Source organism: Ricinus communis, chromosome 5 (genome assembly GCF_019578655.1).
Source record: "Ricinus communis isolate WT05 ecotype wild-type chromosome 5, ASM1957865v1, whole genome shotgun sequence".
Classification (NCBI taxonomy): domain Eukaryota; kingdom Viridiplantae; phylum Streptophyta; class Magnoliopsida; order Malpighiales; family Euphorbiaceae; genus Ricinus; species Ricinus communis.
Window position 1 is genome coordinate 11,829,688 of NC_063260.1, and position 26,096 is coordinate 11,855,783.

The 26,096-nt window shown below is 32.4% G+C and overlaps 5 protein-coding genes across 8 annotated transcripts; 1 reads left to right on the plus strand and 4 right to left on the minus strand.

Moving 5' to 3' along the window:
- Positions 1–3,885: 3,885 nt before the first annotated feature.
- Positions 3,886–5,442, minus strand: LOC8283296 (lignin-forming anionic peroxidase). The gene is made up of 4 exons (XM_002521822.4): positions 5,100–5,442; positions 4,819–5,010; positions 4,565–4,730; positions 3,886–4,454 (listed from the first exon to the last, which is right to left on the minus strand). Exons 1-4 carry the CDS (start codon positions 5,328–5,330, stop codon positions 4,072–4,074), a joined length of 972 nt encoding a protein of 323 aa, XP_002521868.1. The 5' UTR covers positions 5,331–5,442; the 3' UTR covers positions 3,886–4,071.
- Positions 5,443–7,421: 1,979 nt separating this feature from the next.
- LOC8283295 (lignin-forming anionic peroxidase) lies at positions 7,422–8,902 on the minus strand. Its single transcript, XM_002521821.3, has 4 exons — positions 8,614–8,902; positions 8,321–8,512; positions 8,010–8,175; positions 7,422–7,918 (listed from the first exon to the last, which is right to left on the minus strand). The coding sequence occupies exons 1-4, from the start codon at positions 8,845–8,847 to the stop codon at positions 7,530–7,532; spliced, it is 981 nt and encodes a 326-aa protein (XP_002521867.1). The 5' UTR covers positions 8,848–8,902; the 3' UTR covers positions 7,422–7,529.
- Positions 8,903–10,379: 1,477 nt separating this feature from the next.
- LOC8283294 (lignin-forming anionic peroxidase) lies at positions 10,380–11,971 on the minus strand. Its single transcript, XM_002521820.4, has 4 exons — positions 11,630–11,971; positions 11,347–11,538; positions 11,061–11,226; positions 10,380–10,961 (listed from the first exon to the last, which is right to left on the minus strand). The coding sequence occupies exons 1-4, from the start codon at positions 11,861–11,863 to the stop codon at positions 10,576–10,578; spliced, it is 978 nt and encodes a 325-aa protein (XP_002521866.2). The 5' UTR covers positions 11,864–11,971; the 3' UTR covers positions 10,380–10,575.
- Positions 11,972–15,966: 3,995 nt separating this feature from the next.
- Positions 15,967–18,082, minus strand: LOC8283293 (pentatricopeptide repeat-containing protein At5g13770, chloroplastic). The gene has a single exon (XM_048373998.1). It carries the CDS (start codon positions 18,046–18,048, stop codon positions 16,171–16,173), a length of 1,878 nt encoding a protein of 625 aa, XP_048229955.1. The 5' UTR covers positions 18,049–18,082; the 3' UTR covers positions 15,967–16,170.
- Positions 18,083–18,586: 504 nt separating this feature from the next.
- On the plus strand, positions 18,587–23,127 carry LOC8283292 (pentatricopeptide repeat-containing protein At1g73400, mitochondrial). 4 transcript variants are annotated; one of them, XR_007215853.1, is made up of 3 exons: positions 18,589–20,598; positions 21,269–21,442; positions 21,733–23,127. XR_007215853.1 is itself a non-coding variant. In XM_048374000.1 (2 exons), exon 1 carries the CDS (start codon positions 18,891–18,893, stop codon positions 20,568–20,570), a length of 1,680 nt encoding a protein of 559 aa, XP_048229957.1. In that variant the 5' UTR covers positions 18,587–18,890; the 3' UTR covers positions 20,571–20,598; positions 21,214–23,127. The 4 variants fall into 4 exon arrangements, 2 of the variants coding, with proteins under 2 accessions (XP_048229957.1, XP_048229956.1); XR_007215854.1 differs by having other exon boundaries at positions 22,144–23,127; XM_048374000.1 differs by having other exon boundaries at positions 18,587–20,598; positions 21,214–23,127.
- Positions 23,128–26,096: the final 2,969 nt, after the last annotated feature.

Consider the following 26,096-nt stretch of genomic DNA (forward strand, 5'->3'; position numbering starts at 1 on the left):
CATGTTCACGAACTTTATAAACAAGTAATATTATGAACGTATTTACAAGCTTTATAAACGAATCAAGCTCGAGCTCGAGCTCACAAGCTTGTTCGCAAGCCAGTAAACAAGCAAGTTTGTGAGCTAACGAACCAAATTCTGTCGAGCTCAAGCTCGGCTCATCTAAATCAACGAATGACCTCGAACGGATTTTTTATCGATTCAAACACCGAATAACTCGTGAAATATTTAATTCATTTACAGTGGCATGTGTAAGTAGAAATGAAAAGTGTCTATCTGTCTTTTTGTGCGGGTATAAAGTTTTATCAAATAATGTATTCAGTATTGCACTCGAAAGCATGAAAAAATGATTTTAGCATGTGCTCGACTGTTAGTCAATATACAAACAGAAAATGAGGCAGACAGACACTGCGCTGCCGGCTACGCAAAAAGACAACGTCAACCATCTCTAAATCCTGTCTATTTGTTCTTGAAAAACAGGAATCCCAAAGCCAATAAAAAACCATAGTAGCTAAACAATCAGCAGTGATGTTAGCTTTTCTACGACAATGATCAATATTCCTTACCTTTTAGATAATAAGTCCTTTGCTGCTCTAACAAGAGACGGGTTCTCATTGATCAGGCGGTGGTCTTGCATAATTAGACGCCCAACACTTGAGCTATTCACTTCCAAGGCAATAACATGCACATGCTCCATATCCCAAGCCAGCTCCTTTTAGACAGCACATGCTATGTCCCTCGCTTCCTCTGTCTCTGCTTTTCAGCTGTTTTGGAATTAGTATCTCTCACACTACAATACATCACCCTTATTTACATATAGTAAAGGGTGTATTGTACTGCACCGTGTTCTAGATTGGCTATGATTTTTTTCCATGTATATATAAATACAAGAAAAGAAAAACAAAAGACACATTTTTATTAATATACCTAAACATCTTCGTAGTGTCATAAAGGGAAAGAGAAGGATGTTGCCTATTAAACAAATGAAAGCAAAACAACTAACAAATTGACTTGTCTCTCTCTTTAGCATTATGATCTGAAAGAGAATGGTAAAATGGAGGATCCGAAGACCCCATGGAACTTGAATCCCCAAAGCTTCCACAAAAAAGCAATTAGCCATATTAAATAGCTTGTTCCATTTATATAACTAACATGAAAGGTTCATACTATGCATACGAGAGATGCATCTAGACTAGTCTGACAGAATTGCCCAATGAACATTCGTTGAATTAGAATTTAAAAGATGCACTGCATAAGTAGAGCTCCTTTCTTATCAAAGGATATGCCGTCTAATCCAAGCTCCCAAGCAGGGGTGGCTCAGTGGAGTAGTCGTTCTGATGCTAGTGCCATTGCCGTAAATACTATCGCGGAATGTAAAAGCATTGAGCTTGATATAATCTATGAGAACTTGAAAAAGCAACCATATCCCTTGCAGTAAGGCCTTTATTCTGAAAGCGAGAAATAAGTTGTCAAGGCCATCTTCAAAGCTAGGCAGCTCGCTGTTAGGTAGAGCTCGACTTGTGCACTAGTTGAGTCTTCTCTGCCGAGCTTCACTGTCCATAGTGAACCAGCCACCTGATATCTTTTGATAACTCTCATCATGAATGAACTTTCTGGTCTCTGGGTTTAGATTAGGTGCTAGATATCAATTGAGCAGAGTGTTAATAAGAACAGCAGCCACCTCAGCCAAGATATCTGCCCAAGAACAATTCCAGGACATACTCTACTTCAGTTTCTGCTTTATCGGGCAGTGCAGCTTTTCACTCTGGATAAGATGGAGTCCTATCAAGCAAGATAGAGACATCACAACCCCTGTAAAATCAAGGATATTCATGCATGAACTATTAATGCTCACAGCAAAAAAAAAATTTAAATTAGTATCAGTCTCAGTAAGTCCCAGAAAAAGGAATGCATCAAAGTGCAGACGAATAAGAGACGTTGCGCCTCTGTCTTGTGCAATAGTTCTAATAGAAATTGGAAAAGTAGCGAGAGTAATAGGATTACGATTTGTCATAAAATCTGGAGGTCAGTTGAGTCTAGCATGCTGCGTTGAACAGCAGAAACATAAATATTGCAGCTGTTACCTTTGCTGGAGATAAATTGGAGTTGCCATTTTCTTTCTGATTCTCATGATGTACAATGTTAAGTTTCTTATTTAAATAAATGGAGAAGCTTTTAGGAAGGCTAATACAAGAAAAAGAAATTTTTCTTTTTGACAGAAATACAAGAAAAAGAATTAAAGAAATGCCTCGTTATTATCAATATTATTTTTATATGGATAACATATGCTATCACTACTGTCACTTTATTTTTTATTTTATAACTATTTAATAGTCATTACAATTTTATTTATATAATAATTCATTTCAACTACTATTTTTGTTAAAGAATTAATAATTAGATTTCAAAGCCTTTCTATAATTAAAAGCAACATAATAGATATTTAAATATAAAGAATAAACAATTCTATTTAAATTTATTTTTTATTTTAATATTTTACTAATATAATAAATATTTCTATTAAGCTAAACATTAAATAAATATAAAGATTAATATCCTGACTCTTTTATTATTGCTTAACACTGGAAAGCTCTAACACAATAAATATACATCAAAACTTTAAATTAGAGTCAATTATGAGTATATTATAAATATTTTAAATTTTAATATTAGATAATTGATATATATTTTATTATTAAAATTAATAAATATTTATTAGTTTAAGATACATGTCAAATATACATCAATTCTGAACAACTGTGGTCACCGGTCTTTTTTGCTGCCGTGCATCCTTCTGTTACGACCAAATTAAATCCTCCCACTCGCTTTTGTGCTGTTTATGGATGAATTCAAACACGACCTAGCTACCTTTTGCTTCCCATTTGACACAAAGAAAAGAAAACTTTGAAGGCAATTGGGAACTTCATATTTTCTTTTAGAATAAATTTATACTTTTGTTATTTAATAAAAAATAAATAATATTATCTTTAAAGTATTTTTAATATATTCTTTATATACGTTAAATATTTTTATTTTAAAAATTTATATAATAAAATCACACTTCAGTACATTTTTTATTTTTTAAATAAAAAATAAAAATTAATTTAATTTTTTTATATATAGAGAGTCAAACTTTATTTTTTATTTTTTATTTATTAAATATATTATCAGTGTTTATACACTTGATTAATTAATATTTGTAATTTTTATTTTTCTATAGATAAAAATTAAAAAAATAAAATAAAATCATTAATACTTATGGAACAAAAATAAAATATAATATAAAATATAAAAAGTCAATTAGATTTAAATAAGATATTTTATTCTTTATATTTTAATATTCTTTAAAATACATTTTATTATAAAAACCATACTCTTTAAAAGAAAAAGTACTTTGAGAATGCTCCTAATAATTTAATTATTATTTGTTTAATCAAATATGAGAATATTAATACAATGCATATATATATATATATATATATATATATATATATATATATATATGAATATTTATTAAAATCATTAACAAAAATTATTTATTTTGAATTAATCTTTTGTAACATAAAAAAGAATTATTCTTTTTAGATTATAATTAATAAACCATATGTAGGGCCTTACTGGAGACAAGGGAAAGAAAACATGAATCTTGTAATTTCATAGGAAGAAAAATCAATATCTGGACAATTTTATGAATTAGTACGAGAAATTTAAATAAATCTGCAGGAGTGAGTACTGGAAATATATACTGAGAACAATTATATAGTAATATTTTTGCTCTTTATTTGTATATCAGGTTTTGTATACTACGTATGTGTATATATATAATCACTAAATTGTCAATGGAATTATGGCAATTAATTACGTATGTATATCATAATAACAAGCTAAAACTAAATTAATCAAATGAATTACGAGTATGAGAAAGAGTAAACGAAGTACAGTGTTTTACAGTTGATGAAATAATAAAAGGAATGACAAATAATTTGTTGAGGGATACTTATGTTATAGCTAGCAAATATTCATTTACAGTTAATCAATGAGAGATGACAACACTAAAAAGGACAGCACAGACTAGTTAACAGCACTGCAAATCTTCCTTATCTGCCCTGCATTCGCGTTGAGGATGTTTCCCATTTTGATCATGGCAGATGCAAAATCAGAATTGAAAGTTGCAGGGCTCCTGCTATATTCCAACACAATGCTGTCCGTAGAACCTCCACTGAAAAGAATTTGATCGGATTCAAGAAGACCTTTCTTTTGTATCAGATTCTTGAAGTAATTGTTGTCAAAAGAATTGGGTGTGACTAAATCAAGCGCAGCCAAATTTGCATCATCCCCAATAGCTGGACAACCACGGCGGCGAGTGCTAGCAAATCCAGCATCAATATCAGGTCCATTGCTGTAAATCCTATCGCGGAATGTAAAGCATTGAGCTTGACCAAGTGTATGAGCACCTGCATTTGTAAATGAAAATTCTTTTTATTATTTACATATCTCGAGAATGTTTTAATTAAATTGCTAATGAAACTAAAAAGGCTCATTTGATGAATATGATGGTTCTAACCCGACAAAGCAACCATATCCCTTGCACTAAGGCCTTTGATTTGAAAGCTAGAAATAAGTCTGTCGAGGCCATCTTTAAAACTAGGAAGTTCAGTGTTCGCTAAAGTTCGACTTGCAGTAGTTGAGTCTTTTCTTCCAAGCATCACTGTCCATGATGGACCACCCACCTACACAATGTGTAAAACAATTAAACCTCTGGTATTACTTATATGTTGATTAATTGGTATGAGAATATATATATATATATACACTTACATAAGCAGAAGCATCCCTTGCTGCCACAGCTAGTATATCTGCACAAGATACAACTCCTGGGCATATCTTCTCTACTTCAGATTTTGCTTTGCCTATTACTCCGTAGCCTCTGGCAGAATCCTTATTGGGTAATGCATTCTTTTCACTGTCTATAGTTGGAGTCTCGTCGAGTAAGATAGAGGCATCACAACCCTGCAAAATCAAGAAAAACAGTTATGAAGCAATGCTCATACCTTGATATACAGATCAGGGTATGTGATATCAAAGGTACACTGAAGTACCTGAACGAAGCAATCGTGAAAGTGAAGACGGATGAGAGAAGCTGCCATTCTCCGATCTGCTGCAATTGAATTCCTGATGGAAGTTCTGATAGTACTAAGAGCATTTGGACAGGAATTGGCGTAAAACGTGGAGGTAAGTTGAGCTTGGCATGCTATGTTTACAAGCAGAAACATAAACAAGAAAGCCGCTGCTTTAGATGCTAAAGTATTACTGGGAACTGGTAGCTCCATTGATATTCTTTCTTTATATGATATCAAGGATTAACAGAACTACGTTTCTTTTTGTAAACTTTTAATTTGTAAAGCTAAAATAATACTAGAAGAGAAGAGTGCAGAAATAAAAGAAGATGGAGAAAAAGGAAGACAATGATCAGCTTATATAGAGAAATAAGGTCAGCGCGCATTAGGCTTTGTCCAGGTCTCTATTTTTGAGCCACGAACGCGTATAGCCGCTATAAGTTGTTTATTTTATGACCGGATCTTAACTATCTCAATCAGCCCTTCCACCGGCTTTCTGTTTTTGGAGGAACATGGACTTTGACATGCATAAATAATATTTTATTTTCCTCTATTTTGGGATAGGAGCATGCATTATCTTAAAGTTTTAACTCTGGATGCATGCAACTAGAAAATTCTACGGTGATAAAATGGATTAAGCAGTCAAAGAAAAGAGAAATGTAGTACAGCTGTAAGAAGCCATGGGCAGTGGTCATAAATGACTCATTAGTAACTAGTTAATTAAGTGCTAACCTGGCATTATGCCCACTAACAGTACTAAAATAATTTAACTGACGCCAGTTCAAAAATAAAAATAAACTGACAATCCAATCCTGTGTAGAACTTTGAAGTTAAAGACATGTTAATGGTCAAACCTTTCGTGCTATGGCAGATTCTTGGCCTTGTCTGCTAAATTGTTGGTAATGAAATAATCATAGGATTCCCTCAAGTCAAAGGGTTTATGAACGGCGAGCGGAGGAGAGATAGGATGATTGCCAGTGCCACCACGCGTTTCTGCCATTTCTTTTATTTTAACAATTACTACGTGAAAAGTAGAAGAGCAAAACCCCATATGTTTTACCAAGGACATTCACAAGCATGCAATTATTGAATCAAGGTCTTCCCTGAGCATTTGTAGTTTTGCATGTAGATCATGCCAACTATTATTTAGAGTACTGCCTTGCCTTGTTGTATAAGATCACAATCAACTTTATCTAATCAATCATTTTATATAACTATGATTTTATTAGCCTCTAACTTCAAATAAAAAGTTGACTTGTTAAATCTATTTTATTTTATTTTTTCTTTGTTTTCCAGAAATAAGACCTATAATGTACATACATCCCTGAGTGTATGACCCGAGCAAGTACTACTAGAGATGAGATGAGAATATTCAGCCATCTCCTAAAATTATATGTTTCTAACTCAAATATATTTTGAGCCTTCAAAGGAGTTGTAATCATAATTCAAGGTCCACCCTGTTTTATTACAAGGTATGCAATCAAACGTACAAAAGAATTATCCACTAAAAGAAATTTTTGATTTTTGGATATTCTAATACTGCCACATTTTATTTGGTTGTCCCAAAAATAGTTTTGCAATAGGATTCTTTGAAAGTTAAACATCCATTCCTATTCCCATTTCCAAGTGTACCAAATACCTCTATACAGTATGTTTGATCCCATTCCTAAGTTTAACAAATAGAGTTCATATTAGATTAATATATATATTTTCGCTTATATAATATGAGATGCCCATGTCTCTTTAAAATTAAAGGGCAAAAGGAAAAAAGAAAAGATGGAGGAAGACACTGGTATCCTGCATCTTGTAATATTTAAGATGGAAAAAAAAAAACATGATAAAAAATGGAGGGCTATAACTCAATCCTTTTTTAATTCAACTTCAGATTAGTGACATGACAACCAGCGTTAATCATTAATAATCAGGGATTCTAATTCTAAAACTACTGAGAGTGATGGTCAATTTTTTTGGTTACGATTAACAGTCCTTTTCAAAAAAAGGCTGGGGGGTTTAGGAAATGGATTGTGCTGATTTTAGCATTGTCAACCTCATAATCAATTGTTTTTTAGGTGGAGATTAGGATTTGAGACTCTTTTAGTACAAAAGAAAAATTAATTACAGGCAACATTTGAATTATTTATTTAGTACATCTCTCCATTAGATTTGAGGTGTGCATCAAATTGGAGACTTGAACGCGAAAATCTTAAATTAATAAAATGAATTATTAACAAAATTGAAATTACTGAAAAAGAAACGAATTACACATGAGGACTTAAACATTTTTTTTTCTTTACATTTGATGAATTAAAAAGGAGAAACTGCAGATTTATAAATAAAGGGAACAACAAGTTAATGCATCCATCTACAACTAATAGTAGACGAAGTGATCATAAGGTTCAAGAACGGAGGTAGCTAATTTATAGCGCTGCAGATTCTCCTTATTTGACCAGCAGTTCCCGTAAGAGGATCAATATTTCCCATTTTGATCATGGCAGATGCAAAATCGGAGCTGAAAGTAGAAGGACTCCTGCTATATCCTGAGACTATGCTGTCTGTAGAACCTCCACTCAAAAGAATTTGATCTGATTCAAGAAGACCTTTTCTTTGCATCAAGTTCTTGAAGTAATTATTGTCAAAAGAATTGGGGGTGACCAAATCAAGTGGAGCCAAATTTGCATCGCCACCAACAGCTGGACAACTACGCTTGCGGGTGCTAGCAAACCCAGCATCAATCTCAGTGCCATTGCTGTATATTCTATCGCGGAAGGTAAAGCATTGAGCTTGACCTAATGTATGAGCACCTGCAACTTGGAAAGAAACACTATTAGCATGTATTTACGTATGCAAGCCAGTGATTTACTAATAATGGATTAAGTTTTGGTAGGTTCCGACCTGATAAAGCAACCATGTCCCTTGCACTAAGGCCTTTACTCTGAAAACGAGAAATAAGTCTGTCAAGGCCATCTTTAAAACTAGGAAGTTCACTGTTGGCAAGAGTTCGACTTGCAGTAGTTGAGTCTCTTCTTCCAAGCATCACTGTCCATGATGGACCTCCAACCTGATATTAATTTTTTGAAAAGAAATTTTATATGTCACAATTAATTATTCTGTGTCATCATTTGGATTCAGGTTAAGTAATATTTCAGAAGAATGGTACTTGAAGAAGAGATTATGTGTATATATATATATATATATGCACTTACGTATGCAGATGAATCCCTTGCTGCTACAGAGAGTATATCGGCACAAGATACAACTCCAGGACATATCTTCTCGACTTCAGTTTTTGCTTTGTCAATGACTTCATAACCTCTGGCAGAGTCCTTGTTAGGTAGTGCAGTCTTTTCACTCTCGATAGTTGAAGTCTCATCAAGCAGGACAGAGGCATCACAACCCTGCAAGTCAATTATAGATCCATGAATTAATTCTGAAAGCTATATATTAATTTTAAGAAAGGACACCAACATCAGTTAGTCAACGTTGACAAGTTAATTACCTGAATAAAGCAATCATGAAAATGTAAGCGAATGAGAGACGCAGCCATTCTTCGTTCTGCAGCAATTGAATTCCTGATGGAAGTTCGAATAGTACTGAGTGCATTCGGACATAAACTGTCATAAAATGTAGAGGTAAGTTGTGCATGGCATGCAGTGCCCAAAATCAGCAACGTGAACAAGAAAGTAGCTGCCTTTGCAGGAGATAACAAGATTTTGGAAACTGAAGTTGCCATTTCGTAATTAAGCTAACGTAGCAAATTAAAGAAGAAGTGATATATAATGATTGAAGCTGATAAATTCAGATGGAGAAGAAAGTAAGAGCTTGTCACCTTATATAGAGAAAAGGGTCAGCTCTAATCTATTAGCATTTGTTATTGTCCGAGTCACCACATCAAGCGGTTACGCGTAATCACTATTCAACTTTGATGCCTTAATCGATTTCTTAATGAGACCAAATTCGTTTTTCTTGACTTTTGCGCTCCCATACAATACAAATAATATGCATGCAGTGTGGATATATCAGACTTAGAAATATTCTTTTGCGATTAATTTGTTATTTTCCTGTATATATTAATCAAATTGTACTGCAAAATTCCGAAGGATCGATGTTAGCTTGGTCTAAGAACTATACTCAAAAACATTATTTAAAACCAAAACATTATATTAATCAAAGTCAAGGGTTTTTAGGCAATTACCCAGATAGCGATGGGTTTTTGCCAATAGAAATTGCTATGTCAACTCTCCAGTGGCAATATTTTACGAGTCAAAAGCTTGTTATCATCTATGGCTAAATCCTTTTTCTTTTGATTCAAATGCTAAACAAATAATTTTAAGCGATCCAAATCTTGATATCATGGTGAAAATGGGACGTCCATGCATATTGAATCTTCTTTTTTTCGGAGAGTGGACGCAATTTGAATCTTTCTTGTTCCAATTTAAGGGCTTATTACTTAAATATGCTTTTTTCTTTAAACAACAATAATGCCGGAATAGTTTTAGGCATAATTATAACAACTCAAGTTGAAAATTATTTGTAAAATTAATGGAATTGGAACCAGTTAAAAGTATATATTAATTAACTGAAGTATATAATTTGTTAAGTTAATAAAATATTTTTTAATATTTTTAGCCTATTTCAAGTGACAAAAACATTAACTTTTGAAAGTAAAAGGTTTTACATTCAAATCATCTATATGATTTTTTATTTTATGGCGAATATAAAAGACTAACTACTTTATATTATATAATATACAGCCTATTGATTTTTTTTTTTGAATATTTTCCTTTTTGGTATAAAAAATAAAATATTTTTAATTTTAATTTATTATTTAATTAAATAACTAAAATTTATAAATAAATAGAAAAATAAATAAATTTAAGATTTTGATCAAGATATGAAACTAACAAGCAGCTAAGCCTATAATACTAATCAAATAAGTAATTTAATATACTTAATCACTAGGATATATTTGGTCGGAGGCTATGTTATTTTTAAAAATTCAGATGATATCTTAATTCGAAGCATTTTCTGAAGTTAGAAATATAAGATTTTTATTTCTTTTGAAATAAAATTAAACAAAAAAATAAAAGAAAGAAAAAAATCTCGCTCCTGGGTTAAAGGAGGTTCAAGTAGTCAAGCTTTTCTTAAGATGGGCCTGGGCTATACATTTTTCTTTTCATCCTTCTTACTCAATTTCATTGTTTCTTCAATGAATTTGTTCGTGTTTCTTTATTAAAAAAGGCCATGGGTCCAGAAAGATAACAGTGAGAAAGGGCAACACAATCTTTTCATTTATTCAATTATGGAAAAGAATTACAGATGACATTTCACAAATAACATATGCGCACTTTACACTTGAGATTGGAAAAAAAGAAAAGAAAAAGAGCAACAAATTTATAGAAAAAGAAGAGCACACTCATCTACGATTGACCAAACTTTAAGAGAGTTACAAAAACATTCATTACTTGTTGACGGCACTGCAGATTCTCCTTATTTCACCACGAGATGGGTTGATAAGATTTCCCATCTTGACCATGGCAGTTGCGAAATCTGAATTGAAAGTTTCACGATTTTTGCTATACTCCAACACAATGCTGTCCGTAGAACCTCCGCTGAAAAGAACTTGATCAGATTGAAGAAGACCTTTCTTTTGTATCAAATTCTTGAAGTAATTGTTGTCGAAGGAATTGGGTGTGACTAGATCGAGTGCAGCTAAATTTGCATCGCCCCCGATAGCAGGACAACGGCGTCTGCGAGTGCTAGCGAATCCAGCTTCAATTTTAGTGCCATTGCTGTATATCCTTTCGCGAAATGTAAAGCATTGAGCTTGTCCTAGAGTATGGGAACCTGCATTCGGCAAAATAAACAATTTTAGCATCATGAACAAGAAATATATAAGCTATTAACTAGGTCTGCCGGGCTCTTAGAATAGTTCCAAGCTCCAACCTGATAAAGCAACCATGTCCCGAGCACTTAGGCCTTTGCTTCGGAAGCGAGATATAAGTCTGTCAAGGCCATCTCTAAAACTAGGAAGGTCCCTGTTGGCTAGGGTTCTACTTGCAGTCTTTGAATCCCTTCTTCCAAGCCTTACAGTCCAGGATGGACCACCGACCTGATTCGTACAAAAACAAGTATATTTATTTACATGATTGATATTAACATTTTAATTAGCTTGATTCACTAGATTCGAATGTCGAAATTGGCATCTCAAAGAACACATATTTATACTTACATAGGCAGATGCATCTCTTGCTGCAACAGCAAGGATATCAGCGCAGGAAACAACTCCAGGACATATCTTCTCCACTGCAGATTTCGCTGTGTCGATGACTTCATAACCTCTAGCAGAATCCTTATTGGGCAGTGCAGACTTCTCGCTCTGGATAGATGAAGTCTCATCCAGTAAAATGGAGGCATCACAACCCTGCAAGACCCAGGATTTAGTTCCCGACATGAGATTAATATATACAAGCTTAGGACCGTAGCAATTGAACGGGGATACAAGGGGTACGTACCTGAACAAAGCAATCATGAAAATGCAAGCGAATGAGAGATGCAGCCATTCTACGTTCTCTTGCAATAGCAGTTTTAATGGAAGTTCTGATAGTAGTGAGGGCCTTTGGACATGTTTTGTCATAAAACTTAGAGCTGAGTTGGGCCTGGCATGCCGGGTTCAAAAGCAGCAACATAAACACGATGGCTGCGGCTTTTGCTGGAGATAGAAAGAATTTGGAAGCTGTAGTTACCATTTTCTATGGTTTTTCTCTATATAGCGGGAGTAAAAGAAATGTATTAATGGAAAGAGATCAGAGGATGAGGGTGTTTCCGATACTGGAAAATTAAGCAAGATAATTAAGAGTTGAGATGGAGAAGAAGAAAAGGTGGCGATGAACTTATATAGAGATTAGAGATCAATAAATTGCACGTGAGAAGCAGTCTTATGCAGGCAGCCAGTAAGTGTTCCAAGTTTGATGCCTCTAACTTGATTCAGACTTGAAGTTTTCTTTATTTCACAAAATTTGAATTGTCAAAGGTTACTCATAAAGTTGAATATGCAGTCCAGTTGTAGGGGGTGATTTCATATCACTAATTTAATCTCTCAACTATGTGAAATAACCATGCATTTAGAAACAATGTAAGGATAATTAATATAAAATATGTGCTTATTTGATTCACCTTTAATATCTCAATATTTAATTGCTCAAGTATTGAGTTAACAATTTCTTATAAACACTTTTCAAATTTATAATTATAATTAATGAATGTTGAGTTATCAAACACATTTTAATAAATTGAAACCATTTGTTTGATAATAAGTTGGGGATCAATGATTGTGGCCCTCTAATTACCACTGGCACTGACTGCTACTTAATAGTAATGTGATAACTCATCTTTGTCAATTTGTTTTTCTTTTTCTTAGAAAAAGAAATTCTGATTTATTTTCATATAACTTAAAAGGGACATATGTTTCCTTAAGACATGTTGACAATAGTTGGATAAAGTTGAAAAATCTGATCCACAATGGTCCTTACGTAAACTAAAAAACTTTCTGCTTGCACTCTATTAGTATTATTTATTTTCGTCTTCTTGTTAATAATTCTACATAATTAATGCACGTGATTAAATATTAGTCTTAACCTGGAGGTATTATAATGTGCCAAAAGAAAGAATGAGTAAACTTATTATTTGTATGATAATCAATGCACTGAATAAATAAAAGAAACTCATCCACAAATAACAAGTAACCTTATTTATATTCGCTTAATTCTTTTAGAAATACCCATCAATTTTGGCGTTTAATGTATTCAGCAAAACTTTTGATCGTAAAGTTATAGTCAAATGAGACATCAACCTTATTTGTTTTGATGTTTTAAAAATATAATAACAATAATAATAAACCAAATTGGATTATATATTTGTTTTCTTGAAATGGAACTTATTTTCTCTTCAATTATATCTGCTGATGGTCAGGATTTATGACTTTAAGGATAAAAAGGAACCAACTACTTTGGACATAAGTTGGCAATCTGCCGTATGAGAGTTTTGCTCCTCCTATTCATTGAAATACCTAATTCCTTAGTTAAGCCTACAAAAAAATCAACATTGAAATTAATTTGTTCGCCACATCAAGTTGCATTTAACACTAAATATTTTGTAGTATTTAAAAATTAAAAATTAAATCTTTTATTTAAGTTTAATATAAATTTATATTTTATTATTATTTCTATAAGTATTAATTATTTTAATCAAAAATAAAAATTATAAATATTAATTAACTAAATACATATATTTATTAAATATGAAATAGAGTCAAATTAATTATTTATTTTATATTTAAATAAAATATTAAATATTGTGCTATAGCGGGGGTTGAGCTATATGCATGTTAAAAAGAAACATTCAGTTGTGCTAACATTATCTTTGATGGTTCGTTATAATGTTCATTTTTGGCCTTTATATACGATTGATATATTTATGACCAAGACAATTCTGACAAGACCAGCCATCTACAGATGCATTTTCCTGGCAATAGACCTTTTACCTGCTCCCTCCCCGACTAAACATGGTCTTAACTCAGCAGCCTTACACATTGTTCTGTTAATATATATATATATATATGGAAAATGAGTTGTAAAATAGGTAAACATCTTTTAACCAACTAAAATTTGAGATTGTTTATTTATATTGTTTTTTTATGAATTTATAATATAGTATATTGTTAATGTTTTATCAGTATCATTTTTTTAATAAAATTATGACATCATTATCTTTATTTTTATTTTTATCCTTTTTTTATAGTCATAAAATTTAAATAGCTGCTGTAAATATAAAATTATTCTTTTTTAGTATTTTTAAATAATTTTTTAGTTTTATTTTATTTATATTTTTATATATTTTAATTATATTTTAATATATTTTTTAAACATATATCTTCTTGTTATCGAAAGTAATTAGTTGTTTTAAAAAACATATAATATCGTTCAATTTATGGATATCAAATATAAAGATATAAAATAAAAATAATGAATCTATTTCATTTAGCTGGATTCACAAATGATGCAACTTAAATGATATTTTTGAAAAAAATCATCAAAAATAACTTTTTTTAAGTCTTAAAAATAAAATTGAAAAAAAGCTGTATCACATGAAAGTTCTTCGATATATGATTCCAATTAGTAATGCACTTAAGTCAATCCGGTCTATGAAGCTAAGTGGTTTGACATAAGTCTTTTCTGAAAAAATAATTTATATTTATTAAAATTATATTAAATATTTTAATTTATATTAATTAAATATGTGTTTAAATATTCATTGTTTAAACGTTAATATTTATTGTTTGTTAACTTAATTTTCTTGAAAAAATATGTGTACCACAATATAAATATTTAAAATATAACTTTAGCTTAAAATCTTTTATTTATTTACCAACTGTATAAGGACTATTTGCGTTATCTTCATATTATATATATTCATTTGAATGAATTAGTGAATATGATTTTCATTGATGATAAATATCCATTGACAAACTAATGAATAATATGCTTATAAATGATGAATTTTTATATCAATTATAAAAAAATTTCAATATGCATCACAAAAATAATAAAGACTTTCATAACTAATTAATATTTTTATTTAAAAATATTAATAAATATTATATATGCAAACAATGAATATTGTAATACTAAATAATAAATATTAATAATGAATAATACACGAAACAAAATGAATATGAACATTAATCGAATGAATATTAAATTCACAAAATAATAAATATTTAAATATAAAAAATTAATTATTATAGAATATTACATTTAATGGACATTATACATATGAAAAAAATGAACATTTTACTACATGTAATTGAACAAAAAGATATTAATATGTATCTTGTCTAATAAAAACGTCATGTGTTACTATGTTCTGACACATATAATTTTCATTTTAACACGTGTATTTTATTGACACGTAAAATTTAAATTTATATATAATTTTATAGTTTTTATTAATTGATTGATAACTTTTATATTATTCTTTTAATAAAATCTCAAAATATAAAAATACTAATAAAGACGTTAAAAATATTTAATTTATTATTATTTTTTAAGAATTTAAATAATTATAAAATATTAAAACCTATTTGATTTTATATATAAATTTAATTTATATTATCATTTATAATCAAAATAATTACTATAGTAGTATAACAGACGGGTAATTGACTAGTTTTCATAAATATATAAAAATATTTATGTGTTAAACTCATTTTATTATAATTTTAAAAAATAAAAATATTATGTGTGAAAAATAAATACATATATCAAAATAAATTTTTTTAAAATAATAACAGTAAAATAATTATAATAATTATATAAAACACAAATAAACACGACTAATTTTTATAAATATATAAGAAGTTTATTCAATGAATAATTTTTGTAGATTTAATTTATTATAATATAAAAATTTAAATGCGCATTATACAATTTCAAAACAAAGAAGTCCCACATTATACAATTTAAAAAAAAAATAATAAGTAAAGAGTAGTTGCATTTTGTTCTCCTCTCACCACAGGTGTTTATAGATTAATTGTCACTCTGGTAACTAATTAGGCCCAGCCATTTAACTTTGAGCCTCATAGCGTACAGAGCTTAGAACCTTCACTTCATTGGAGTTGCAATGTTTTCCAGATTACTTGCCCCAATTTTCATCTTTATTTTATTATCATTGTTCATCTTACTCAACTCACAGTTCTCGTACCAACACTAACATAATGGATCTCCTATTCCAATGTGTATGTAATATTATGTTAACTGAGAGCAGCTAACAGCAAATCATAAGCACGCCCACAAACAGGAAAACAACTTCCTTGTATATACATGTGCATATGCTGTCTGTGTATGTATTTACAGACACAGACGTAAACATCCACTCGAGTTTTAGCGGGAAAACAGAACCGCTTACACAAGGCACCTAGCATTGAAAAATCTGATGTTAGAAGAACATATACATTTTGCCTTGAAAATTATAGTAGTAATTGGCTATGATATCTATATTATATTGCCTCGAAGCTCTCCTGCATCCATTTGGCTTGCATTTGTAGCCCTGCATCTCTCAAGGCGTTGAAAGCAGATCGGTATAGTCTTCCATCCAACTGTGTGCCTTCTGTTTTTATGTCCTGAAGAAGCTTCAACAACTCATCGATTCGGCCAATTTTCGAGAAAACCCCAACCATGACTCCTGCCACAGCTTTATCAATCACTCCTCCATTAAATCTGTACTCATGATAGTATCTCACACACGTTTCAAACTCCTTAGCCTTATTGTACGCGGCAATTACACTAGTATAAGTTACCTTATCAGGCGCCACTTTCCTTCTCTTCATTTCCTTCCACAGCTTCTCCACCTGCCTCAAGTTCTTGACTCTCCCATGCATATCCAACAATGAATTGTATATCCATACATTTGGTTCACACCCCTTTACTTTCATTTTCGCTACGAGCCTCATTGCATCTCTTGTCCTTCCTGTCTTTCCATACATTGCGACTATGCTAGAATATGCCACAACACATTTGTCGAATCCTTTTCCCTGCATCTCCAAGAACACCATTTCAGCTTTTGAATATAACCCAGTTCGACAATATGCGTTTATTATCGAAGCATATGTCACCTGTCCAGGTTCACAGCCATCAGATTTCAACTCCTCATAAATTCTCACCGCTGCACGAAACCCTCTCCTCCTAGCAAATCCATTAACAATTGCACAGAATATGCAATCAGACATCCTCACTTTTAGACGCTTCATCACTTTCACGATCTCAAGAGTTTTCTCCAATAGCCCTTCATCTACATACATCAACACAAGTTTCAAAAATATTTCAGGGCCCTTCAACATTTTATTCTCTTCAGCTTCTTTAAATAGTTCTTCAGCCACATGAACCTCTCGAATGCTTGCAAATGAAGATATTAAAGAAGCGTAAATTTGAGAATCCCCCAAAATTCCTTTCTTTCTCATATCTCCAAAGTATTCAAGAGCTTCAAAAACTCTGCCCGATTTCCCTAATGAGTCGCATAATACCCTATAAATTTGGGTTAAAGCTAATCTTGAATGTTTTAGTTCTCTACTTTCAAATTCATGAAACAATGCAAGAACCTTTCCAGTATTACCAATTTTCTGGTATGCCTTCATTATATGGCAATAACCCCCAGAATCCATGAAGATGCCTGCTGCTTTCATTTTTTCATATACAGATATTGTGCTACTATACATATGTAGCTTATTATATCCTCTCATTGCTGAATCAAAAGCCAAGACAGGAATTTCACTATAACATTTGAAACATTCAAGTAGAGATTCTACTATTCTGAATTTTCTGGTTTTAATGCAACTATAAACAAGCCTTGAACAAGTATTGCTATCAGGCAACACATTATACTTGTTGAAATCATCAGCAACTGGTAAAATCAAATCCCAATTCTTTGATTGCATCAAGTACCTTATTAGAAGCTTTAACATTGGTTTATCAGGTCTAAATTCTTGCCTTTCCGTTGCTTTCTTGTAGTACTCATAAGCTAAATGTTCAGTTCTTGGATCTCGAAGTATTCCACATAAGAACTTATTTAAACTCTTGGAGTCTGGTATCTGATATTCTTGAGAATTTTGAACTCTGAAGTCTAGTTGAATGACAGGAAAATTTGTGGATGGCTCTTCCAGGATTGGAGAAGGGCAACTTGAAGCGTTGAGTTGAAATAGAGAAAGATTGGAGAAGCATGGGAGTGACAAAAATGGAAGGGTTTTCCATGAAGGAGTGAAGACGATGATCTTGTGGGGTTTTCTGCAAGACTTAATGGAAGCTACTGACCAATCTGGAGATCTTGAAATTGCCATTAGCAATGAAATTTCATTATGCCATACGTTTCTTGTGTATGCCATACATTTTGCACAGAACAGACACAACTTATCTCAACTAGATTTTGCCATGCAACTTAGAATCGTTGGAGCCACTAGAAGAATGGCATGTGGATGATCTGTGGACATACAAAATTATCTGTTCTCAAAAGTGCCACGTGTTCAAGTTCCAACTGAAGTTTTGTAAATGAAATTAATTTACTTTTCAAGTCTTGTAATAGTACCTGTAGGAGTTGCTTGCCTCTGCACAATGGTCTAATTGCTAAATCTTTTTTAGCTTATGAAGTTTTTCAGTTGGAGACACACAATCTACCCTCCAAGTTCAAATCAATTTATATGAGAAATATGTAAATATGAATTAAGTAATACGTTTCTAAAAATTTTTTTTATTAATGTCTGAAAAAGATTAAATTTTTTGTTTTTTAAAATTTATCATAATTTGAAATTTATAAAATGAAGGACTTATTTAAAAACTAAACTTTTTTTTTTTTTTTTTGATTTCATAGATTCTAATAATTTAAAGACCGAAATCAAAGTCTAATTTGAAAGAGAAAAAAGAATAAAATTCCAAGGCCTAAATTCATCAACGACCTCCTTTGAGGCCCAGCTGTTCCATATATCACCGGTGAAATATAGGCTATGGACTGGCCCAACGGAAAGAAAATAAACAAGTAAAGAAAAAGGAATTATAGGCAACTTGAAAGAAAAACAAAAACGCAGCGGAGAATGAAGCTCCCTGTTCCGGCTCTTGAACTCTCTCCAGTCATTGAGCGAAATCAAACACGGCCAGATTTTTCGCCGGCGCGTTTCCGAACCGGTATTTCTGATTCTAATTCTTATTGAAAGCAACTGCAGAACATTAGGTTATGATGAGGAGAGTTTGTCCAAATCTATCTTTTTATAAAAGAAATCATCTCTATTCTACTTCTTCAATCTCATTGTGTAATACTACTATCTCTAGAAAAGTGGGTCCGTCATTTCTTGCATATTCTCGTATAAATTCACCCAACTCATCGCTTTCTTTGGCTTCTTATTCGCCTGTTATTGTTACTTCTTATTGTTCTCTAATTGCTTTATCAGAACAAACAGTTGATAATAGAAATTACTGTAGAGACAATGTTGCTGATAAAACATATGCAGTTGTTATGGAAAGTTCTAATCATATGGAGAAAGCCCTTAACCAACTTAATTTAGAATTGACTACTGATTTGGTTGTTGAGGTACTACTAAGGCTTCGTTTTGAGGAAAAGATTGCCTTTAGATTCTTTATGTGGGCTGGGCGCCAACAAAATTATACCCATGAGCCTTGTGCTTATAATGAAATGATGGACATTCTTTCTAGTACCAAGTATAAAGTGAAGCAGTTTAGAATAGTCTGTGATATGCTTGATTATATGAAAAGGAATAACAAGAATATTGTTCCTGTTGAGGTTCTGCTAACAATTTTGAGAAATTACACTCAGAAGTATTTGACTCATGTTCAGAAATTTGCTAAGAAGAAGAGGATTAGGGTGAAGACACAGCCGGAAATTAATGCGTTTAACTTGCTATTAGATGCTTTGTGCAAATGTAGTCTGGTTGAGGATGCTGAAACAATTTTTAAGAGGGTGAAGAATAAGGTGAAGCCTGATGCCAGTACGTATAATATATTGTTTTTCGGCTGGTGTAGGGTTAGGGATCCAACTAGAGGAATGCGGGTTTTGGAGGAAATGATTCAACTTGGTCATACCCCGGATTATTTTACATATAATACTGCTATTGACACTTACTGTAAAGCAGGGATGGTGACAGAGGCTGCTGAACTTTTTGAGTTTATGAGGACAAATGGTTCAAGCTTGTCTTCTCCCACTGCAAAAACTTATGCAATCATGATTGCAGCTCTTGTAAAGAATGATAGAATGGATGAATGCTCTAAGCTTCTGGGGCATATGATAAATAGTGGTTGCCTCCCTGATGTTTCAACCTATAAAGAATTGATGGAAGGAATGTGTTTGGCAGGAAAGATTGATGAGGCTTATAGAGTTCTGCAAGAGATGGGAAACAAAGGTTATCCTCCTGATATTGTTACTTACAACTGTTTTCTAAAGGTTCTTTGTGAGAATATGAAGAGCGATGAAGCACTTAGGCTGTATGGAAGAATGATTGAGGTGGATTGTTTGCCTAGTGTGCAGACTTACAATATGCTGATTTCCATGTATTTCGAGATGGGTGATCCCGATGGAGCATTCGATACTTGGGATGAGATGCATAACAGAGGCTGTGCGAAGGACATTGATACATATTCTGTGATGATTGATGGGCTTTTTGGTTGCAATAAAGTGCAGGATGCATGTCTTCTGATAGAAGATGTTATGACTAAGGGAATGAAATTGCCTTATCAAAAGTTTGACTCCTTTTTGATGAAGCTTTCAGAGATTGGTGATCTCCAAACCATCCACAAGCTCTCCGAGCACATGAGGAAGTATTATAATTCTTCTATGGCAAGACGCTTTGCACTAAACGAGAAACGTAAGAGCATGAGCTTTAGAGGGGGTAAGAAGACATGAACATTACGCTGGTCTTGTCTATCTTAAGGTTTGTAACAATTCCCTGCCTTCTTCTTTTACTTATAATTCTTTTAAGGAGTTGCAATTTTCATGATCTTCCATGTGTTCTTCGAGTCCTTGTGCTTACAGACAAACTTCTGTTAAACTCTTTCCCACTGCAGTCTTCACCAATGTCTAATTATGATAGCCAATATGGCAAATTTTGCTGTGTTAAAATCTTGAAACTAGAATGGAGCTGCTCTTATGGTTATCACTAGTGCCATGCTAGGGTGTTGCAGTGTTCCTGTTTCTTCTTGTTGTTCACTTCTTCTTTTGATACATTGGGAAAGTTTCCTTTTTTTTTTTTTCACTGTCACCTAACTGCGTAACCATCAATTTGATACTTATCTTTTTCTAGTGTGGCTAAATAGCTGCACTAATCTAAATTCATGGCTCCTCTGTCCTATTAGTTTTTGACTCGTCTCATTCTCTCTTTCCATGTCACTCTTTTCACTTGAACTCCAAAGTCTTTTTAGTACCCATTACAGTTTCACCATTATCTAGACAAGCTGAAATTAAATAAATGATTCCTAGTTAGGATCATAGGTTATACTAAAGACATACCTATAGAAGCTAAAAAATAGTTTGTTTGTTGTTTCTGTAGTAAAATGCATTGGACTTCCTTTCTAATCAAAGTATTTTCGCATTAATCTCTTCAGTGGAATGCAAAGGGAATCCAGAATCATTCCCTTCAGTGGAGCAATATTTTGCAGCAGTTAAATTCTCATTAATCTCTTCAAACTTAGAATTTTGTGACCCCACGCTGAAGTGCCTCAACTGATTAATGAAAGTAATATGGAATATCTTTCTATGACGGATTACAAGTGACACAGGTTAGTCTTCATGAGCCTTATAGAATATTGCCTGGAAATACTTTGGTTTCCATAAAATTTTAGCATTGTCTGATTTGCAACACTCTATAAAGACATGAATTGTGGCTACATTGACTAGACAAAGTATAAAAAGGAGGATGGTTAATCCACTACTTGTTTTCCAAAGCATCTCAAAGCATTCAGTTTGATGGAAATCACAGTTAGCATTTACCTTGTTAATTATAGTACTACATTAAAGAATATGGGATACATTGCACATGTTGGGAAATTAACTGATGAGTTTTCTGCAGTCTATAGTGTTTATAGTGATAAATTACTAGAATCTGCTTGGAGAGGATTTGGAGGCAGCTTGCACCAAGCAGGGCTGTTTAAAACAGGACTGTCCATTTAATATGTAGGATGATGCATGGTGCAAGTTTTCATGACACTGCACTAGAGTGTGCTCCATAAGAGGTTAAATATGGATACTGCAAATGGTTCAGCTTGTGCAATGTGAAGGTGGCAATTTTCCTTTTGAAAGGCTAAAGCAAGCTTGAAAAGTGAATTATATCACTGAAGAACTACACCAATTATAGTTTGCCTAGAACTTGATATGTTGCTCTTTCTTCACGTTCTTTCCCACAAACTGGATATTTTCATTCATCTAGTCACGATTAAATTTGAGTATCATCAAATGATAGTATTCTTGAGATCTTTTCCAGAGACCGTCAGTTGTGGAGCTGGGCATTACATGGCCGTCGGTACTCTTAGTTCTACTGTTGGTTGTCAAGGTATTGAGGCATCATGTGTTTTAGGATTGCTAGTTCTCTCCAGGACCAGTCAGTTTCTTCAGTACGGTCGTCTGCTGATTATAGCGATGAAGAAAGGAGCTTGTGCACGCTGAATGAAAGAAATCAGAAGGATTAAAACTAACGTTTGGAAGGGATTGAAGGCAGCGGGTTGTTGATGCCTGGCAGGACATAACATCATCAAGGAAAATGCTCTGCGTAGAGGGCTCCACTTGTCAGATCCAACTTCTTATCATGCTAGATGGATGAAACTAAATGCAGCTGGTGCTTTGAAATCTAGGCCAGCAGAGGTGGTGCTAATTCAAGGTTGGTGCTGCTAGACGGCTAAGAGAGTCAAGGATTACAAGCAGAATACGAATGTCTTTCTGAAGTACAACTGGAGAAAAAGTAATGGGAAAAGAGGTACAGAGAAAGGAGTAAGTAAACTCAGCAAGGTTTGCTCTAAAACCTTGAGCCGGGATAATGTGCATAAGGTGAGCTCCTGGGGATCTGAATCTAATGGGTGTATTGAGAGAGAGGATTTGTACCCATTTGGTTACTGTTCTGATTCTGGGCTGAGGCCTTACGTTGTGCTAAAAGATAACAACAAAAGGAAGAGGTTAAAGGCCTTGGCATCCTCTTGGTCACCAGTACGATATGGTTGGCGGATGTCAGACAAGATAGCCAGCAGCCAGCCGTGGGTCCTAAGCAACACCATTTTTAGCGTGTGATTAATTGAACTCACCTAGTTGTTGTTAAAATTGTGTATAACAGCGATACCTTTTGTTTCTTTCATTCAATTCTCTTTGTGTCCATTCTTTTCCATCTTGTGCCCAAAACTACTAAATCTATTCCAAAGCTGTATTAAGTTTTTTATGCTTGCAGCTCTAATGCAGGCGGACCATAGCTTGTAACCTATTCTCTATTCTTATCACGTTGTGAAAATTTCCTTCTTTTTATTTTCTGTAAAAAGGTAATATTCGCATAATGATACTGTAGTCTGTGTTCACTCTATATTACCAAATTGCAAATTAATGGACCGCTTTCGAAGCTGCATGCTACTGATAATTAATTAATTGATGCTTAGGCTTATCTTTCCAACTCCACCCCAACTACAGTTTGCTCTTTCTTCTTGTCCAAATCACTATTATAATCCTCTTTCCAAACACATGCCACTTTGCCTGTATTGTCCGTTGATTGATTATGTTCATCATTGGTAGTGGTTTATGGAATTCCCAGAAGGAAAATAGTAAGCATTAAGAGTCATCAGTATAATCATTGGCTTTAATTAATTCGTAATAATATTTGACAAAAAGCACAATGATACTTGCTCAATTATGTTCACGTACCCAAACCTAACATTAGTGAAGAAAAATTTCTATGTGTTTAAGTAAAAGGATGCGAGATTAAATTGGCATTAATTAGTTTAGAAATGAGAGATTAGCAGGGTGGTTAAAATCATTCTAAATGATTATAACTTGGTTGACTAAATAAATAAAAGGCTCAAATCCATGTGTCGATTTCATTTCATATAATAACAACATCGGATAGGTCATTAAGTACACCATGATTGACATTATCATTTTTTTTAATTTGTCAACGTCAAATGAAAACAAAACAAAGGAAGAGTACGTATACTAACCCAAAAAAAAAAAAAAAAAAATTAAAAACCTCATTTATAGAGAAAAGTGTTGGGAATTGAATTCTTAATTCTTAATTAGCATGTATCATCAGGGAATTATACGAGTGAGTCAATATTAGTCCAATAATATCTCTAAAATCTTAATGTAGCCATCATATAATACACCACACCACGGTAACTATAATATTAGAGTGAACACAAACAAATTGCATTAAGAATAAGTCCTCTTAAATACTATTCGGATTACTTTTTGTACATTATATATTCAAATAGATTGAGGTTGGTCTGAAAAGATAATTTAAATTGTTGGGCTCATTAAATTAATAAGTTCAATTTTACCGGATCAACTTTTAATACTCATTTTACATTATTTTTGTATTTTAGTGTTTTTTTCTCTTCCTCTTTTAAAACATAGAGTTGAATGAAGATGGTAATTTAATTTTAGGTCCGACAATATTACTTTTTTTTATGTCTAATTATCACTTCTATTGTTTGTTGGTATCCTCATATAGCCTTAATTTGTTAAGAAGAAAAAATAGCATTTAATCTCATTATTATTTCATATTAGTGGCTAATATGTTTTTATTATGTTAAAATAATATTTGTTGATTTTTATAAATAAATATTCGTTTTCTTCTAAATAAAGAATATATTTTTGAAAAATTTACTGTCAAATTAGAGAAAAAAAAAAAAAAGAGATAATAGAGCTAAAGCATGAAAACTCAATCATTGCTTTGTCAAGGAAGAAGAACCTGTTGTCCAATTCCTAGCCAATAGTTTCCTATCAAATTACCAAAATAGGATGACAAGCCTTGCTCATTATATGGAAGTATAGTTATTTTGCAGGGGAATAAAAAGAGCTCAGGACAAAAACAGATAAATAAAATCCCCACAATCAAATCAAATCAAATCTGGACTCGGATCATTCCCAATTTTTATTTTTATTTTAAATTTTAAACTGTTGTATACAGTGTATAATGAGACAAGTATTCATTTCAAGCTGGTATACAATTAACATAAATCAGATCATATTATAAAATTCCCATGGAAATCTAATTCCCAAAGACTCGGCCTTCTGTTTCCTTGAATTTTGAAAACAAACGGAAAGCCACAATTTTAGAAACTAAGCTTTTCTTGAAATTGAAATCTTGAAAGATTATCCTACTACCAACTATTTAATTACACCTGACGTGCATGCACTTTTACAAGCCAATACAATGTTGAACATTAGGTTTTTATTTTTTAAAATAATAACATGTGTTACTTGGATTTCCTTGTTAAGGCTATTTCTGTCTAATCTAAAGTTTCAATCACTGCCGCATCTTGTGCAATTGCGCCCTAAGCGTCTGAAGATGGAAACCACACCAACCATTTTATTTATTTATTCCTATTGAAAAAGACCAAATGTGAACTAAAATAAATACAATAATCATGGCCGCAAAATTATATACTAAAGAATTTTCTTTCTTTTTTTCGTGTTTTGGGTAGAACCAGCATATATTTTTGTAATGGAAATATTAAAAAAGAAAAAAGAAAAAGCAAGAGCAGTGGTTCTTGGTAAACATAATGCGCAGCGAATAATGTAGTGCAAAGAGAAATACTAGTTTTTTTTTTTTTTTTTTTCAATTTCCTATCTTATATATATACATATTTCATTAATTGGTTAAATCTGTTATTCTTTAACCATTTTAATTTTGAAAACTAATATTTTAAACGATGAAATCTCAGACAAGTTGATAATGGATGATCTAATTAATAAAATTGCTCATGAATAGATAGATAAAGAAGCTCTTCGTCTTGACCATATGGAAATAGAAAGGGAGCTTTAATTAGCCACCAAAATTGATGTTTCGTTATGTTCTAGATTTGGAATTGTTTACAAAATGCACGAAAATAAGGCAACTGTATATTGCATTACTTAGATTTTATTTGTATTCGTAAGGATGTGAAATGGATGGAATTAGTTTGCCGTAATTATTGAGAAAATTGGTATATAAAATATGACTTTATGCACTGATGTCATTCGGTGTGCTGAGGCCAACAATTGCACAAAGAGACTGGCAAAATTATCAAAAAATTCTAGACTGACGACCATGCTTGTTGGTCTTTCAATCACTGTAAGACAAATCTAGCATTTCGTTGCCTTCCTTTTATCCTTATTTATTTACACTAAAAAATGATTTCATCTATGGTTCGACGATAACACTGAATGAATGCTTCTTTGGGACGAAGATGAAATAGTAGG

Excerpts from the sequence above, each read along its gene's own strand:
- LOC8283295 (XM_002521821.3), bottom strand. The coding sequence starts at position 8,847 with ATGGCAACTTCAGTTTCCAAAATCTTGTTATCTCCTGCAAAGGCAGCT. Across the intron at positions 8,176-8,320 it reads CAAGGGATTCATCTGCATAC|GTTGGAGGTCCATCATGGAC; the intron begins GTAAGTGCATAT and ends AATTAATATCAG. Across the intron at positions 7,919-8,009 it reads GGACATGGTTGCTTTATCAG|GTGCTCATACATTAGGTCAA; the intron begins GTCGGAACCTAC and ends TCCAAGTTGCAG.
- LOC8283296 (XM_002521822.4), bottom strand. The coding sequence starts at position 5,330 with ATGGAGCTACCAGTTCCCAGTAATACTTTAGCATCTAAAGCAGCGGCT. Across the intron at positions 4,731-4,818 it reads CAAGGGATGCTTCTGCTTAT|GTGGGTGGTCCATCATGGAC; the intron begins GTAAGTGTATAT and ends CACATTGTGTAG. Across the intron at positions 4,455-4,564 it reads GGATATGGTTGCTTTGTCGG|GTGCTCATACACTTGGTCAA; the intron begins GTTAGAACCATC and ends TTACAAATGCAG.
- LOC8283293 (XM_048373998.1), bottom strand. The coding sequence starts at position 18,048 with ATGGCATACACAAGAAACGTATGGCATAATGAAATTTCATTGCTAATG.
- LOC8283294 (XM_002521820.4), bottom strand. The coding sequence starts at position 11,863 with ATGGTAACTACAGCTTCCAAATTCTTTCTATCTCCAGCAAAAGCCGCA. Across the intron at positions 11,227-11,346 it reads CAAGAGATGCATCTGCCTAT|GTCGGTGGTCCATCCTGGAC; the intron begins GTAAGTATAAAT and ends TGTACGAATCAG. Across the intron at positions 10,962-11,060 it reads GGACATGGTTGCTTTATCAG|GTTCCCATACTCTAGGACAA; the intron begins GTTGGAGCTTGG and ends TGCCGAATGCAG.
- LOC8283292 (XM_048374000.1), top strand. The coding sequence starts at position 18,891 with ATGATGAGGAGAGTTTGTCCAAATCTATCTTTTTATAAAAGAAATCAT.